This window comes from Megalobrama amblycephala, linkage group LG15 (genome assembly GCF_018812025.1).
Source record: "Megalobrama amblycephala isolate DHTTF-2021 linkage group LG15, ASM1881202v1, whole genome shotgun sequence".
In the NCBI taxonomy this organism is placed as follows: domain Eukaryota; kingdom Metazoa; phylum Chordata; class Actinopteri; order Cypriniformes; family Xenocyprididae; genus Megalobrama; species Megalobrama amblycephala.
The window spans coordinates 19,444,508-19,462,208 of record NC_063058.1 but is presented as its reverse complement, the minus strand read 5'-3'; the positions used below and the strand labels follow the sequence as shown (position 1 = coordinate 19,462,208).

At 33.7% G+C, this 17,701-nt stretch overlaps 1 protein-coding gene across 2 annotated transcripts; it reads left to right on the top strand.

Moving 5' to 3' along the window:
- The first annotated feature begins 163 nt into the window (after positions 1 to 163).
- Positions 164 to 17,634, top strand: efcab6 (EF-hand calcium binding domain 6). 2 transcript variants are annotated; one of them, XM_048158461.1, is made up of 31 exons: positions 164 to 309; positions 581 to 731; positions 819 to 1,039; positions 2,771 to 2,850; positions 3,362 to 3,431; positions 3,515 to 3,651; positions 3,743 to 3,861; positions 3,999 to 4,120; positions 4,204 to 4,352; positions 4,433 to 4,507; positions 4,620 to 4,737; positions 4,823 to 4,996; positions 6,398 to 6,475; positions 6,580 to 6,740; positions 6,810 to 6,911; positions 7,005 to 7,179; positions 7,344 to 7,458; positions 9,265 to 9,383; positions 9,606 to 9,835; positions 9,928 to 10,015; positions 10,358 to 10,476; positions 10,554 to 10,709; positions 10,816 to 10,971; positions 11,071 to 11,287; positions 14,460 to 14,657; positions 14,759 to 14,986; positions 15,226 to 15,426; positions 15,509 to 15,695; positions 16,901 to 17,085; positions 17,175 to 17,324; positions 17,415 to 17,634. In XM_048158461.1, the coding sequence occupies exons 1-31, from the start codon at positions 280 to 282 to the stop codon at positions 17,535 to 17,537; spliced, it is 4,434 nt and encodes a 1,477-aa protein (XP_048014418.1). In that variant the 5' UTR covers positions 164 to 279; the 3' UTR covers positions 17,538 to 17,634. The 2 variants fall into 2 exon arrangements, with proteins under 2 accessions (XP_048014418.1, XP_048014419.1); XM_048158462.1 differs by lacking the exons at positions 164 to 309; positions 581 to 731; positions 819 to 1,039 and having other exon boundaries at positions 2,834 to 2,850; positions 3,362 to 3,445.
- Positions 17,635 to 17,701: the final 67 nt, after the last annotated feature.

Below are 17,701 nucleotides of genomic sequence, written 5' to 3'. Positions count from 1 at the left end.
ACTATTTTCCTTAAAAAATGACAATGTGATGCAAATTAATTTTCACTGCTTATTCTTTGGTACTGTCCATTTGCAAAAATGTTTTGTGAATTTATTCGCGTTTTCAGTGCAACTTTCTGTTAAGCATTCCAGTAGGCGGGGCCAACGCCTGATTGACAGCCGATTGCCAGACCATATCCATGGGAACAGCGGAGCGTCCTCGACTGGCTACAAAGGTTGACTGGTTGGCAACAAAAGTTGTCGTCTTTAATTTAGTCTAAATACGAATTTAACACAAGAATGCGCCCGAGGTCAGCTGTAGAAAGTTGGGTTAGTATGAAGAAACTTTACTAATATAATTTCTGAAAGAAAAATGGCTAAGTTGAACTACCAAGGGAATAGATTCGTTTATGACGCTACTTCTCCTTGTTAAAAATACTTTATAATTGTTTCAAATAATTTAAAAACTGTGTAAATTAAAGACTAACATTATAATATATTGTAATAAATATACAATTAAAAAGACAAAGAAAAAAAAGGAAACAAACACAATTTCAAAAAAAAGTTATTTACCACAAAATGTTATATTGGTTATATTCAGGTGTCACCGTCAGCAGAGATGCATCAAATCTCTGGCCATATAGATCTGAGGCCTATAACACAAGGGCTCACCATCATCCCTAGAGTCAAGAGTTCGTCTCGAACATCCACAGGAGATTTCTCCAGGAGGAACACTCTCAAATCTGACTCTGGTAGGGTTTATGCTGTTTTTTGGTTGTTTTTAATTTGTATTGTCTTGTATATTGTATTAAAGGAAATTTTCTATCTCATTTTTACAGCCTCCTCAGTGCAGTCGGTGGCAGATGAGAACCTTTCTTTGGTGGACATTGAGAACGTACTCTTGGAGAGAGTCAAGGACAGAAAAGATGACTTGAAGGTTGCTTTTGAAGCCTTTGACCAAGAAGGCAACAAAACTGTCACCAAAGGAGAGTTCAGACGTGTCATTGAGGGCTTTCTTGTTCCGCTCACAGAGTCTCAGTTTGAGGGTCTGTTGGCTGAGGTGTGTTAATTTCGAACAGTGCACTTACTGTATTTTGTGGTACTAAGGCAGTGATTTTTCATCTTAAAGGTGCCCTAGATTCAAAAATTGAATTTACCTTGGCATAGTTAAATAACAAGAGTTCAGTACATGGAAAAGACATACAGTGAGTCTCAAACTCCACTGTTTCCTCCTTCTTATATAAATCTTATTTGTTTAAAAGACCTCTGAAGAACAGGCGAATCTCAACATAACACTGACTGTTACGTAACAGTCGGGATCATTAATATGTACGCCCCCAATATTTGCATATGCCAGCTCATGTTCAAGGCATTACACAAGGGCAGCCAGTATTAACGTCTGGATCTGTGCACAGCTGAATCATCAGACTAGGTAAGCAAGCAAGGACAATAGCGAAAAATGGCAAATGGAGCAATAATAACTGACATGATCCATGATTACATGATATTTTTAGTGATATTTGTAAATTGTCTTTCTAAATGTTTCGTTAGCATGTTGCTAATGTACTGTTAAATGTGGTTAAAGTTACCATCATTTCTTACTGTATTCACGGAGACAAGAGTCATTGCATTTTCATTTTTAAACACTTGCAGTCTGTATAATGCATAAACACAACTTCACAACAGTGTAGCATTAGCCGTTAGCCACGGAGCACAGCCTCAAACTCATTCATAACCAAATGTAAACATCCAAATAAACACTGTACTTACGCGATTAGACATGCGGCATGACGAACACTTTGTAAAGATCCATTTTGAGGGTTATATTAGCTGTTTGAACTTTTTTTATGTTGTTTAAGGCAAGCGCAAGCTCCGGGGGCGTGGAGCACGGGAATTTAAAGGGGCCGCGCAGCCTGAATCGGCGCATATTTAATGATGCCCAAAAATAGGCAGTTAAAAAAATGAATTAAAAAAAATCTATGGGGTATTTTGAGCTGAAACTTCACAGACACATTCAGGGGACACCTTAGACTTATATTACATCTTTTAAAAAAAAAAGTTCTAGGGCACCTTTAAATGTTTCATATTCTCACTATATAAAATATTTATTTTAGCTTGACTTAAAGGGATAGTTCACTTGATATGTCATCATTCACTTGCCCTCAAGTTGTTTCAAACCTGTATGAATTTCTTTGCTCTGCTGTACACAAAGGAAGATATTTTGAAGGAAGTTTGTAACCAGGCCACTTTGGGGTACCATTGACTTCCATAGTAGGGAAAAAAAATACTATGGAAGTCAATGGTGCCCCAGAATTGTTCAGTTTCCCACATTCTTCAAAATATATTCCTTTGTGTTCAACAGAACAAAGAAAGGTTTGGAACAACTTGAGGGTGAGTGAATGATGACACAATTTTCATTTTTGGGTGAACTATCCCTTTAAGAGAATGAAAGATCCACACATGAGAATGAAGTCAAAAAAGCTCCAACGAATTTATTATCCACAAAAAGTGCAAGTGCAAAACGTTTTCGGGATCAACCCTTCAGCATTCCAGTAGGTGGGGCCAAAGCCTGATTGACAGCCTATTGCCAGACCATATCCATGATCATGGCACTGATGAAGGATTGATTCCAAAAGCACTTTTTGTGGCCTTTGGAGCTTTTTTGACTTCATTCTCGTGTGCGGATCTTTCATTTTTTTGATCTTGGAGTTATCTTTGGATCTACGCACCACCAGAAATTGTATGTATAAGTATTTGTTTGGACTGTGGTCTGTTCCGTTTTTTCCTATAGCTTGACTTAAGAGAAAATGGAACAATTCCCTATATGGAGTTTCTCAGAAGATACTGCAAGGTTTCATCTGCTGTGGGCAGGTAATTTATGCTTTTGTAGATATTTTCTCAGTTATTATATTTCTTTAATTTATACACTATCTTTTTAAAAGTTTTTTATGCCCTCCATTTACTACCTTTCTTATTTGATCAAAAAATGTAGTAAAACAGTAATATTGTGATATATTACAATTTAAAACAATTTTAGTCTTCAGTGTCTCATGATTATTCTAATACGCTGATTTGATGCTCAAGTAACATTTCATTTTATTATCAATGTTGTGGGTTTCTGAGAAGCACAATCCTTTTTTAAGGATTTTTTTTAATGAATAGAAATTTTAAAAGAGCATTTATTTGAAATCTTTTGTAAATGTTATAAATGTCTTTACTGTCACTTTTGATTAATTTAATGTGTCCTTGCTGAAAAAATGTATTAATTTCTTTTTTCTTTTTAAACAGTACTATATAATATTTCTTTATACATATATATATATATATATATATATATATATATATATATATATATATATATATATATATAATCTCTTAACAGAATCTCATCCAGGAGTGGAAGTTACAGTAACTTGTCACTTGGAGAACTACAGTGTCGTCTGAAAGATAAGGTGTGGGTGATAAGGTATGAATTTTATATACATATTTACCTGTAGATGCTAGTGTGTAATATCCATGATTCTCATCATTTCAGATCGGAGGCAATTTGAAAAACATCACCAGGGCTTTTCGGCTGTTTGACTACAACAGTGATGGGCACATACAGCGACATGAGCTGCGTAAAGTGCTAGAGGGATACTGCTTTCCCATGAGTCAGCTGGAATTCCACAGGTCCTGGTTTTTCCACTTAATGGAACTCTTTTGATGTGTTATTGCTTTTCCCAGAATTCTAAATGCTTTGTGTCTATGTCTTTTCCTACAGACTATGGTCACATTATAGCGTGAATAATGCTGACACAATATCTTACAAGGATTTTCTTGAGCAGCTTGGTGTCGACTGTGAAAACTATAGAAAAATTGCACCAGATTCTATACAACTGGGTACAGTTATGCAAAATAAATGATGCAATATAAAAATGTGATAAAGTAATGATTAGTTTTGGCAAACCAGAATAAAATGTATGCTTATTTTTATTAAATATATGTCAATTGTTTTTCTGATTTATGCCCGTTTTCAGCACTGAATTGGGATGCTGTCAGTCGAACCACAACAAGACCTAAAAGTAAGACAAGCGTAAGGGCTTTTTCAGGCAAATCCAGGGACACCTTGGATGAAGCCCAGATCAGGTTTTTGAGCAAAGTGAGTATGACCGATTATTTTTCATCTCATTTAAATGAGCATTTCATTAAACACAGTTTTCTACTTTACTTGGCAATTTACAGATCAAGAAAAATCACAGGCTTGTTGAAAAAGCTCTGCAGGCATTTGACATCACAGACAGTGGGTTTGTCTCCCAAGAGAATCTCAGATCTGTCCTCAGTAATTTCCTCTTTCCCATGGATGATAACATCTTTAGGGAGTTATTAAACAGGTATGAGATTTTAACATATTGTTTATGTACTTACCTGATTGCAGTTGTTAAATTCATCTAGCGATCATTTATTGTCACAGATTTGGAGTGAGCAGCACAGAGCCTGTGCAGTGGAGAATATTTCTTGGATTGTTTAAGGATGACATAACAGCACAGTAAGTTGGCCATACATTTTGGGTCCTGTAAATCAATATTATTTCTAACACACTGATGCAATATGTTGAAGAAAGCATATATCATGCAAATATATTTTAATGATTCAATCAGGAAAGAATCTCCTCCAGCAACTCCAGAAACATGCAGTATTGAAGCAATTTTAGCAAGACTACGTCGCCATGTACTTAATCATCCTCTTGTGACAGAAGCCTTTCTGGACTTCGATAAAGTATGTTTTGAGATTCAGAAAAACTTGAATCGAATTGTGCCCTTTAAATATCAACTATTCATAATAATGATCATTGTTTCTGCAGAACAGAACAGGGTTTATCAGTAGAGATGAACTATGCAGGGCTCTGGAGAGTCTCGATTTGCATCTGACCGTTGAGCAGTTCACAGCTCTTGCTGATGTCTTGGATGTGGAACATACAGATGTCATAAATTACCAGCAATTTCTGGACTTCCTCCATCACCAAAGGCCAATTGAGGTATTATAACATTTGGCATTTTTTGGACAATTTTTAGGACATTTTTAAGACAATAAAGCTCAATTTACTCATTACTTGGGGGGGATTGCGGAAAAAAAGAAAAAAAAAAAAAATATATATATATATGTTTGTGTGTGTGTGTATGTGTGTGAAAATATTAAAACACAATAAATCCATTTTATAAAAAAAAAAAAATTGTAACCTTTACTGTAATACCTGTTCTGAATTTTAGGAAGAGTTGTCTGGGTCACATTTTACCCTAAAAATCAAATGTAATTAAATATATATATATTATACATTTTATATATATATATATATATATATATATATATATACATTTATTTGATTAAAAATACAAACAAAAACAGTAATATTGTGAAATATTATTCCAATTTAAAACAGCTGTTTTCTATGTCAATATACAGTAAAGTACAGTAATTTATTCCTATGATCAAAGCTGAATTTTCAGCATCATTAGTCCAGTCTTCAGTGTCACATGATCCTTCAGAAATCAATCTAATATGATGATTTGATGCTCAAGAAACATTTATGATTATTATCAATGTTGAAAACAGTTATTTACATTTTTATTTCATGATGCTATGATGAATAGAAAGTTTAAAAGAACAGCATTTGTCTGAAATCTAAATCTTTTGTAACATTAAACACTACCGTTCAAAAGTTTGGGGTCAGTAAGAATTTTAATTGTATTTTTGGGGGATAGAAATAAAATTAATCAATACTTTTATTCATCAAGGATGAGTTAAACTGATCAAAAGTTACAGTAAAGACAATTATAATGTTAGAAAATATTCTATTTTAAATAAATGCTGTTCTTTTGAACTTTCTATTTATCAAAGAATTTTTAAAAAAATTTGTACACAACTGTTTTCAACATTGATAATATATATATATATATATATATATATATATGCTATGTATTAAGCTATATATATATATATATATATATATATATATATATATATATAAATATAAGCTAATTTTACCCAATTCTCAATGTGTTTCATTCTGATTACTGTAACATAAAAAATGAAGATGCATTTTTTTTTAAAACTCCCATAGATTATTTAAAAAAAAAAAAGTTATTACAAAACAATATTTTACTGCAGTGCAGTAAAACGATACAATGATACAAACATTACAATGATAATCATTACAAAATACTGACAAAAACATTACTGTAATGAGGATTAGTGGGTACAGTGGGTCCCACTATGTCCTAATAAATAAAAAGTGTCCAAAATAGTACTTTTTTTTTCTTTATGCAAAATATAATTTCTTATTATATTTCTTGACAGGTTTTGACAGATTCTCCCATATAGAGGTTATTCACATATTTAAAATGAAACTTAAAAACCCTGTTCTGTTTATTAATTCCAGCAGACACCAAAGCTCAATATAAAGGCTCCAGCATGGGTAAACACATTGCCTTCCACAGCAACAACAACATGGAATGCAGTAAGTAACCTGCACAGTAATTTTACTGTATTTTTTATATTTTATGCTGCACCAAAAATCGCACCTTGCCAATACTAGTTCTTACACATACATGATTTCTACAGGTGGAAGGGATTTTGATGGAGAAGCTCTCTGAGAACTATGATATGCTGATTGAATCTATCATCAACACAACCCAAAACCAGAGTGACATCATCCCACTAGAAGACCTTAGGAGACTGATCCAACAACACGGGCTACCGCTGTCTGAGCACCACTTCAGCAAGTGAGTCTCACTTCTCTGCCCTCAGCCTTACCTCTGGATACTGACTAATGTCCCCTATTTGCTTTCAAGGCTCTGCAAACCATTTTTGGAGGGTGGAGGTGTGAACTACAAGCTGTTCTTGACAAGCTTGGGTGTTCCAGAGAGGAATGAGGGCATCCAAATCAATGAGAGGTCTGTATAGTTAATGAACACGAGAAGTGGTATGTAACACCCTGCCCTGATGAGGAATCACATATGATAAATGTTTTTTTTGGTATACTACAGGGAGGAAAAGAAACATGAAGCCTGCATGTTGAACATAAAAGCACAAGCAGTAAAAGATGTTGTCCTAAAGAAACTCAAGGACAGGTTTCAGAGGCATGGGATGACCCTTCAGGACTATCTGATGTCCACCAGGAAAAGCTCAACAGCAGCGCTCACTCTGAGAGATTTTTGTAAGGTATGGCCTGAGATCTGCTCACACTTTTTGTTTATATTTTGGTTTTTACATGACGTCACAATGTTTTTTGCAAGTCAGAAACTCATTACCGGTACTATAATTTTGACAGTCATTCATTCAGTGCCTGAAACATTGAGTTTGATTCATGTCACTCTTGCTTTCAGATTCTGGATGATTGTGGTATTTTCCTGGAAGGACTCCAGTTTCAGATGCTTATTGAGTCTCTTGGTTTTAATTTGGGTCCAATTTCTGTTACTGACTTTGTGGCCAAATTTGAAGGTTTGATATATAACACACAATCTTTTTACTTGAAGGGTTAGTTCACCCAAAAATGAAAATTCTGTCATTAATTACTCACCCTCATGTCGTTCCTTTGTAAGACCTTTGTTCATCTTCAGAACACAAATTAAATTATTTGTGTGCAAAAACGAAACAAAAAACTTTGTTTTGTTTTGCGCACATAAAATTAAGGTTGAACCACTGTAGTCACGTTGACTATTTTAATGTTGTCTTTACTACCTTTCTGGCCCTTGAAAGTGGTAATTAAATTGCTGTCTATGGAGGAGTCAGAGAGCTCTCGGATTTCATCAAAAATATCTTAATTTGATTTCCGAAGATGAACGAAGGTCTTACGGGTGTGGAACAACATGAGGGTACGGAGGAGGATTAGGGCCAAGCAATAATAAAAAAATAAAACCATCTCGAGATTAAAGTTGTTTAATCTCGAGATGAAATTATGAGAAAAAAACTTGTTAAATTTCAAGAAAAAAGTCAAGATAAAATGTTGAGAATAAAGTCATTAAATTACGAGAAAAAAGTCGTTAAATTCCGAGAATAAACTCGTTAAATTATGAGAAAAAACTCGTTAAATTTCGAGAAAAAAGTCGAGATAAAATGTTGAGAATAAACTCGTTAAATTATGAGTTTATTGTCAACATTTTATCTCGACTTTTTTCTCGAAATTTAACAAGTTTTTTCTCGTAATTTAATTACTTTATTCTCAACATTTTATCGCAACTTTTTTCTCGAAATTTATTGACATTTTTCTCATAATTTAACGAGTTTATTCTCGTAATTTAACGACTTTTTTCTCGTAATTTAACAAGTTTTTTCTCGTAATTTAACAAGTTTATTCTCAACATTTTATCTCGACTTTTTTCTTGAAATTTAACAAGTTTTTTCTCATAATTTAATGAGTTTATTCTCAACATTTTATCTCGACTTTTTTCTCGAAATTTATTGACATTTTTCTCATAATTTAACGACTTTATTCTCAACATTTTATCGCGACTTTTTTCTCGAAATTTATTGACATTTTTCTCATAATTTAACGAGTTTATTCTCGTAATTTAACGACTTTTTTCTCATAATTTAATGACTTTATTCTCAACATTTTATCTCGACTTTTTTCTCTAAATTTATTGACATTTTTCTCATAATTTAACGAATTTGTTCTCGTAATTTAACGAGTTTTTTCTCGTAATTTAATGACTTTATTCTCAACATTTTATCTCAACTTTTTTCTCGAAATTTAACAAGTTTTTTCCTGTAATTTAACGAGTTTATTCTCAACATTTTATTTCGACTTTTTTCTCGAAATTAATTGACATTTTTCTCATAATTTAACGAATTTGTTCTCGTAATTTAACGAATTTTTTTCTTGTAATTTAATGACTTTATTCTCAACATTTTATCTCGACTTTTTTCTTGAAATTTAACAAGTTTTTTTCTCGTAATTTAACAAGTTTATTCTCAACATTTTATCTCGACTTTTTTCTCGAAATTTATTGACATTTTTCTCATAATTTAACGAATTTGTTCTCGTAATTTAATGACTTTTTTCTCGTAATTTAATGACTTTATTCTCAACATTTTATCTCGACTTTTTTCTCGAAATTTAACAAGTTTTTTTTTCGAAATTTAACAACTTTAATCTCGAGATGGTTTCAGTTTTTTATTATTGCTTGGCCCTAATCCTCTTCCGTATGAGGAGGAGTAATTAATGACAGAAATTTCATTTTTGGGTGAGCAAATATATGGCACAAACTGGCAAAACATAATTTTTCTAATTTCTTTTCATCACAGAAGTAACAAAACCAGAAAAGGACAAAGATAAACCGACAAAAAACATGCAAACTTCCACTCTTTTGACTGCAGAGGATTGTCTAGGTCAACTTAAAAAGAGGATCAAGGAATATCACGGGGTATCAAAGCAACAGATCATTTTTACTTATTTACTAAAATAAACTTTTTACTTGTAAAGTAAAATAACTGTAAAGCGCACACATACAGTATATGTACATATGTATACATAATGCACAAAAAAAGTACACATTTATACATTTTAGGCCACTGTATATTTACTCCTTCTCATGGCAGAATATGTCCCAGTGCTTGAGACATTTTTACCTCGCTCTTGTTTGCAGGATGCTCTGACCGCTTTCCGTCTCATGGACAAGAACCGAGATGGCTTGGTTAATCGGATTGATTTCAGGAGTCTGTTTGACAGCCTGATGTTTGTAACCCAAGAGCGAGAGTATCAGAGATTGCTGGACCTGCTGGGCCTTACGCCCGGTGCCACACTCAACTACACTGACTTCTACAAAAAAGTCCTCTCTAGTGGCAAGATGAAATCACATCACCATGATAACACCTTGTAATAACCTTTTACTTCTCTGGAATTAATTGTTATATATATATCTTAGCTGTCTTTGTAAACATAACAGCTCAGAATTCATGTTTTTTCAGAGGAGATGGGTGTCTTGACATTGCATGTGACCAAGTTCATGACTATCTAGCAGCCATTGTGCACAAAAGATCTTCGGAGCTCTCAAAGGTAATCTCAATCCAGTCCTGCTCACTTTTTTTGTGCTATATGGCAGATGTCTTGGACGTATACTGTCACCTAGTGGCCTGGATGTAACATAATGCAAAAAATTGCTTTCAATTACCAATGTGTAGAAAGTGTAGAAATCAGTGTAGAAATGCATGATTTGCAGTCAGCCATGTTTATAGCAAGATATGTTTGTTTTTAGCAAGAGCAGTATTTGACTGATCATGTGAACTCAAAATGGCGGCTCCCATGAAGAGACCCCTCCATTTAAAAACGTTTTGATGAGGAAAAAATTAATAAGTGCTCTTTTAAACTAAACTTTCCACTTCATAATTGTGTTGACAGGCCTTTTGCCAGTTGGGTGACGATGGTGAAAGCATCATGACCAAAAATGATCTAAAGCAGCTACTTTTTAAATACTCCATGCCGATCACACCAAATGAGTTTGAAAAACTCTGGCACAGGTAAGCAACTTAATTTTGTTTATATTATATTTCACTTTAATATGTTGATATCTGTGTAAATAAACACTTTTACACAGATATGATGAGGAGGGGAAGGGCTTCCTCACTCAGACAGCATTTTTAAGAAAGTTTAAAGCCACATCAGATGAAGACAGTCAGTCGGACGCTTTACAGGAACAGCTCACAGAGATTTCCACAACACCTGATCTAGAGGTTATGCTACAAAATCTTAGGTGAGAATTGTCTCTATCAAATCATAATATACACATGACAAATGTAATGCTGGATGAAATCATTCTGCTCATATACATATAGTGTTACATGAATCTGTGTTTGAAGGAAGTGGATCGGGAGTGACTTTGAGAGTGTGAGTGGAAGCCTTGTGGTTCTGGATAAAAACAAAGATGGTTACGTGACTGTGACAGACCTGCTCTCTCTCCTGCGCAGACATGGCTTTCAGCTAACAGAAACACAGCTCACATGCCTACTGAACCTGTAACCCTCCATTACAGACATGTTCTTGTTCATTTACAAAAATGTGATAAGTGTTGTCAGCCACTGCATTATACTTCTTCTATTCTCTTTACTTTTCAGCCTTGGCTTTGAGGCTTGTCTGAAGGAGTTGCCGTACCTTGATTTCCTAAAACATCTCGCTGGACCTCCAGTCTCGAGTGGGACTGCAGTCGACCCTCCTCAAAGCTCGCCTATGGGTTCTCCAGAACCAGTGGAGGATGTTGAGGAGCTGAGTCCAGAAAGAGCCATACAGAGAGTCAAGGAGCTGATTACTGCTTCCTCAGATACTCTCTACAAGGTACAGACTATTTATATAATATATTACAGTTTTTTTCAATTGCTAACAAGCGTTTAGCAATACTTAAAGTACTTTTTCTAAACTCTTAACACAGCAACGCACCTACATCACACAATTAGCCAAATAGTTAATTTTCTGCCCAAAACCATATTTTGTTATATAAACACAAACTCTACATTTCAAAATGCTAAAAACCTTTTTCAACACAAACTAACTCTATCAAAACACAGCAAACCTGATTCAAAATCGAGTCGTTCTGTCAAACACTAACACTAGTTTTCTATCCAACATGAACATATAGTCAATCAAAGCGCAATGACTGTCAAAATACTAACAGTTGATGACATTATGAAAACTGCATAACTTGACCTGTTTCGGTTCTAACTGGAGAAAATATGAAATCCATCGTTTTTATAATTCAGTTTCCTTTTACTGCAGTAATAGAGTAATGCATGTAAGCCATTCTATATTTTTGGTTGAGTGTTGAATGTGTGCATTCTTGGCAACAGAAGTGAGTCATTATTTTATAGAATGTGCAGTAGAAAAGGAGAAGAAGAAGAAAGTAACAGAATTGCTCAGGGCAGCTACTGGTCAGATGAGTCCCCATATATGCAGAACTTCAGTTGATCCCTCTGTTGAAATCTCTTTCTGGGGTTGGGTGTGTGGTGTTGATGTTGCCCCCATAGAGGATGGGATGGTGTCCCCTTGGTAGCTAGTGCCCTATGCAGACCACACATTCTGCATATATGGAATAGTGGTAGTGGAATCGTTGTAGTAAAAGCTTTACATGAAGCTTTTACTGAAATGAAAACATGAAATTGCTCCCATTGATCAACAACAAATCCAGCATACGTGGTCTTTGGTTACTGTTGAAGCTTTTTTTCCGCCACAGAATAAAAAAAAGTATAAAACGTAATTGTGACTTTTTATCTCACAATTCTATTTATTTATTATTTTGTAATTGTGAGTTTACATCTCACAATTCTGACTTTTTTTCCTCAGAATTGTGATATATAAACTATAGGAATTGAGTTTAAAAAGTCAGAATTGTGAGATAAAAAGACATAATTACCTTTTTTATTTTCTATTCATGGCAGAAATAAGCTTTCATAGGTGAAAAAACAGAGATGCACAATCCAGCACACATTCTTCCTCCTCTCCTATACCTCTTCTTCTCCCTTGTCCTGATCCAACTTCTCCTCTCCTCCTTCATCTGTTCCTCTCCCTCACCCAGATATTATTTTCTCTCTGCTCCTCTGTGTTGTTCTTCATCCGCTGAACAAATCCAATTCAAAGAGTCCTATTTTACTGTGTATGTCCATGTAATGGAAAGAAATTGAACACCTGACTTTGCCTCCAACTGAGATTGGAATCTGCTATTTCTCAATATTTCAGTGATCTGCTAATTAAAAATGCTTATCAATTGTTTCAGTATTTGTTTTATATATTTTTTCAATACTTTTGAGCTGCTGTTGTTGCAAAAGTATAGGTGTTATCCTATATTTAAAGATTGGAACATTAGGTCTTCATTTCTGACTTGCTGTCTTTAAGCATTTGCAAATAAGATGAGAAAGATCCATAATTTTGGTATGAGGTAAGCTTACATGAAAATAAAATTTAAGCATTTAAGAAATGTGTTAATTGACTGCATTTCGTGTGAAAACGACATGAATTGTGTGAATGGTATGGCCACAACAGACGGATGTTCTGCAAAATGTGTTTTGAGTTTTGAAAATGTGACTACAGAATAGACAAAATTATGTTAGCAATTGAAAAAAACTGTTAAGGTGCTCTAAGTGATGTCACGCGTTTTTAGGCCAAAACATTTTTTGTCACATACAGCAAACATCTCCTCACTATCTGCTAGCTGCCTGTCCCCTGAACACACTGTAAAAAAACGCGGTCTCTGTAGTCGCCACAAGCTCCGAAAATGGCAATAAAAACAAACTGGTGCAGCCTGGACCACGAATCATAATAAACATGCTCCAGCCAATAACTGACAAGAATGATTTTAAATGCGCGTTCATGACTGTTTCAGGAAGCACGGAGGGGAGGGGGAGGAGGAGGAGGAGGAGGGAGGGTCTAGCTAGCCTCTGTTTTGTTTGACAACACTTCAAACGTCAACAGGAAGTTACTCCACCCAGGATCACTTAGAGCACCTTTAAAGGATTAGTTCACTTTAAAATGAAAATGATCCCAAGCTTTACTCATCCTCAAGCCATCCTAGGTGTATATGACTTTCTTCTTTCTGATGAACATAATCAGAGGTATATTAATAAATATCCTGATGCATCCAAGCTTTAAAATGGCAGTAACGGGATCAGCGAGTATTAAGCTCAAGAAAGTGCATCCATCCACATCCATCCATTATAAATGTACTCCACAGGGCTCCGGGGGTTAATAAAGGCCTTCTGAAGTGAAGCGATGCATTTGTGTAAAAAAAAAATATCCATATTTAACAAGGTATGAAGTAAAATATCTAGCTTCCGCCAGACCGCCTTCCATATTCAACTTATGAAAAAAGCGTAACTGACGTATCGTAGAGGCGTTACACTTTTAAAAAAATGTTTTTTGAGTGCTAAACAGGGTTATTAAGGTTAACTGAACTGAAACTAAAACTATGAAAAACACATTTTTTACTTAAAAAAAATATATGTAATATATTTTTACATATATTATGAAATAAAATATATGAAATAAAATATATGTAATATTGAAATTTATTTCAGCTAGTTTCAAGACTATAGTTCTCATTATCATATATGTTAACTAATGTACTATAATTACTAAAACTGAAATAAAATAATAAAAACTATATAGACATTTAAAAAAAAACACACACAAAATGACTAAAACCTGAACTAAAATTAAACAATTACAAATATTAAAAACTATAATAGTTTCTCAATTATACTAAAATGACACCAAATCAGCATATTAGAATGATTTCTGAGTGATCATGTGACACTGAAGACTAGAGTAATGCTGCTGAAAATTCAGCTTTTATTTTAAAATATAGTAAAATGGAAAACAGTTATTTAAAATTGTAATAATATTTCACAATATTATTGTTTTACTGTATTTTCAATCAAATAAATGCAGCTTTGATGAGCATGAGTTAGATTTTTTTTAAATAAATTTAAAAAACTGCTCCTGTGTTTTGCATTTCTAGGCCTTCTCTGCATTTGATAAGACTGGAGATGGGATGATAACACAAACAGAGTTTCGGCAAGTGCTGGACCATTTCTGCATGTGTCTCTCAGATGTGCAGTTCAGGAAGCTGCTGTCTGAGATGAGACTGAGCGAAGGAGAGGAGATTATGATTGACTGGAGGGAATTCCTCCAAGTCTTCAACCTCCACACTCAAGAGGTCAGAAATTGTTTTGCTATCATCATAATGTAGAATGGTCTTAGTTGCATGTATTAGTTGGTGTACAGTATATTAAAATGGCTGTTTCTTAAATCTAACAGACAGCAGATGAATGGCTGAAGAAAATCCATAAAATGCGTTTTCCGAATCAGACCCGACCTTTAGTCATCTCTGACATTTTGAGGCGAGTACAGGAGGTTGTGTCGGCCCGCATATACACTATTACAAAGGAGATGGTAGACCTCGACTACGCCAATATAAACACAATCTCGAAAATGGACTTTAAGACCATTTGTGATCGTCACTTCATGAGGCTTACTGACGACCAGGTAATTTCCAGTACGCTCTTAAAAATAAAGCTTTCAAGAGGGGCATTTCACAGTAGTGCCATAGAAGAACCAGTTTGGGTTCCCCAAAGAACTTTAAAACTTTTAAAAATGTAAAGAACGTTTTTCTACTATAAAGAACCTTTTGCATTTCTTCATGTAAGCATAGATACCAATTTTTAAGAGTGTACCACATCTTTAATAGTTCCTTCAATTGCTTGAAACTCATTCAACTCTTTCAGTTTCAAAACCTGTGGAAAATGCTACCAGTTAATGGCTTTGGAAATCTGGAATATCGCGAGTTCCTGAAAAAGTTCAGTGGAGAACAGAAAGGCCTGGAAAAGGTTGCTAAATCATTACCAGGTTCAGCAAGATCAACACTGGAGAGACCAGCATCCCTCAGACGCCCCAAAACAGCACCCTGCACCTTTACTCGCTCTACGGTACAGTGCTTTAGTTGCTTCGTTTGCTTATTTTGGTTGTTTCTTCGTTCCAAGTGTCTCCAGTGTCATTTGTATCTCACAGTCATCAGTCTCAGAGCGACTTCAGAGGCCCTCCACGGCGAGCAGAAGGTCCACGCCACTGCTGAACTGTGAGGATGTGGAGATGAAGGTGCGTTCCAGGATCCAGGACTGTTGGAGGCACATCCAAAGGAGATGCAGGCAGGCGGACCCTGAGAGAACAGGGGAGATAGATGTGGATATATTCCTAGGTACGTGTTTGATTTCTTTCCATTTATCAGTCACAGCACATTTACAGGGTTCCCACAGTCATAAACAATTTACATATAGTTCTGAATTATTTATTATTAAATTATAATGATTTTTTTATAAATATAAATAATATAATATAATTGTTAAAACTTTAATATTTTAATATATATATATATATATATATATATTAATATATATATATATTAAATAATTCCATGACTTTACCATGATTTTTGAGTAGATTTTTCAACAATATAATTGTATAATAATTATATTATAAATTATATATATATATATAATTTGTATAATTATTATACAATTATATTGTTGAAAAATCTACTGAAAAATCATGGTAAAGTCATCATGGTAAATATCATAAAATATATAATGTAATATATCATTTTTATGCAAGGTATTTTGATTATTTAAAATGATATAAATTATGTAATTTTTTTTATTTTTATTTTATACATGCATATATACTGTATATATATGTGCTTGTATAACTTGTTTAATTATTATAAAAATTCATGCCAAAAAGTGTGGGACCCTAATAATAATAATAATAATAATAATAATAATAATAATAAATATATATATATATATATGACACATATATAATGAATAAAATAAATACATTTAAAATACTTTTTCTGAATGATTTATTAGTGAATCAATCTGAATTATAATATTTTTATATAATTATAAATAACATAAAATATATAATGTAATATATCATTTTTATGCAAGGTATTTTGATTATTTAAAATGATATAAATTATATAATTTTTTAAATTTTTATTTTATACATGCATATATACTGTATATATATGCTTGTATAACTTGTTTAATTATTTTAAAAATTCATGCCAAAAAGTGTGGGACCCTAATAATAATAATAATAATAATAATATATATATGTATATATATATATATATATATATATATATATATATATATATATATATATATATATATATATATATATACACTTTTTAATATATTATGTATAATTTATTTTATGAATTATAAAAATTCATGTCAAAAAGTGTGGGACCCCTAATAGATTGCAAATGACAATGAAAACGTATATTGCTTATTTTGTGCAGTAAATGTAGTTTCTTACTTTATATATTTGATTATATTACCATATGATTGTCACAATGTTATTTGGAAATGCTGACTTTGAATTGATGTTTTGCAGAGATACTCCAGGGCCTCCATATTGATCTGAGTCCGCCTGAGTTTAAGCAGCTGGCTGTCAAATATGACATCAAAAACAGCGGACGTCTCTCTTACCCGGACTTTCTGCGGCACTTTGTGCTCATGTTCAGCCCTCAGCTCAACACTTCATCCTCCAGACTCAAACTGCAGCTCCCCACGACACCAGTGAGTTCACTGCAATCACGGCTGCTGTCATCTTGAGCGGTTATATTGGCCAGGATAGTTCATGCAGCATTTTCTGACTTCCTCTTTAGATGAGTCCCGGTCCACTTAGTGGAGAGTGTGTTGAAGCCATGCTGAGAATTTCCAGGCCTATCCAGCTCTTCTGGAGGCAGATGAGGCAAAAATTCACCTCCTTTGACAAAGAACGCACTGGAAAGATCTCTCTTCAGGACTTTAGAAAGGTACGAGACACTATTTTACACTAAAAAAAAAACACTTTCAGTTCACATCATGTATTTAATCATCAAGTATTTAATTTTTTGTTTTTTTAGGTTCTGAGACAGTACAGCATGAATCTATCAGAGGAAGAATTCTTTCATTTCACATCTTTTTTTGACAGTAACCTCTCAGGGAGGATTTCATACAATGATTTTCTGCGCATTTTCCTAAAATGAGCGAAAGTTTCCTTTGTTTTGAGTGTCATATTGCACTGCTTTAGCTACACTGATGTCACAAATGTTTTCATACAAAAATAAACAGATTATTCTGATCATATATTTCTGCCATTTTTATTCATAAATCATAATTATGGTATATTTTATGTATTTTAATAGAATTA

Coding starts and splice junctions, on each gene's coding strand:
- efcab6 (XM_048158461.1), top strand. CDS start 280: ATGCGCCCGAGGTCAGCTGTAGAAAGTTGG. Junction 732..818: donor CACTCTCAAATCTGACTCTG/GTAGGGTTTATG, acceptor TCATTTTTACAG/CCTCCTCAGTGCAGTCGGTG. Junction 1,040..2,770: donor TTGAGGGTCTGTTGGCTGAG/GTGTGTTAATTT, acceptor TTTTTCCTATAG/CTTGACTTAAGAGAAAATGG.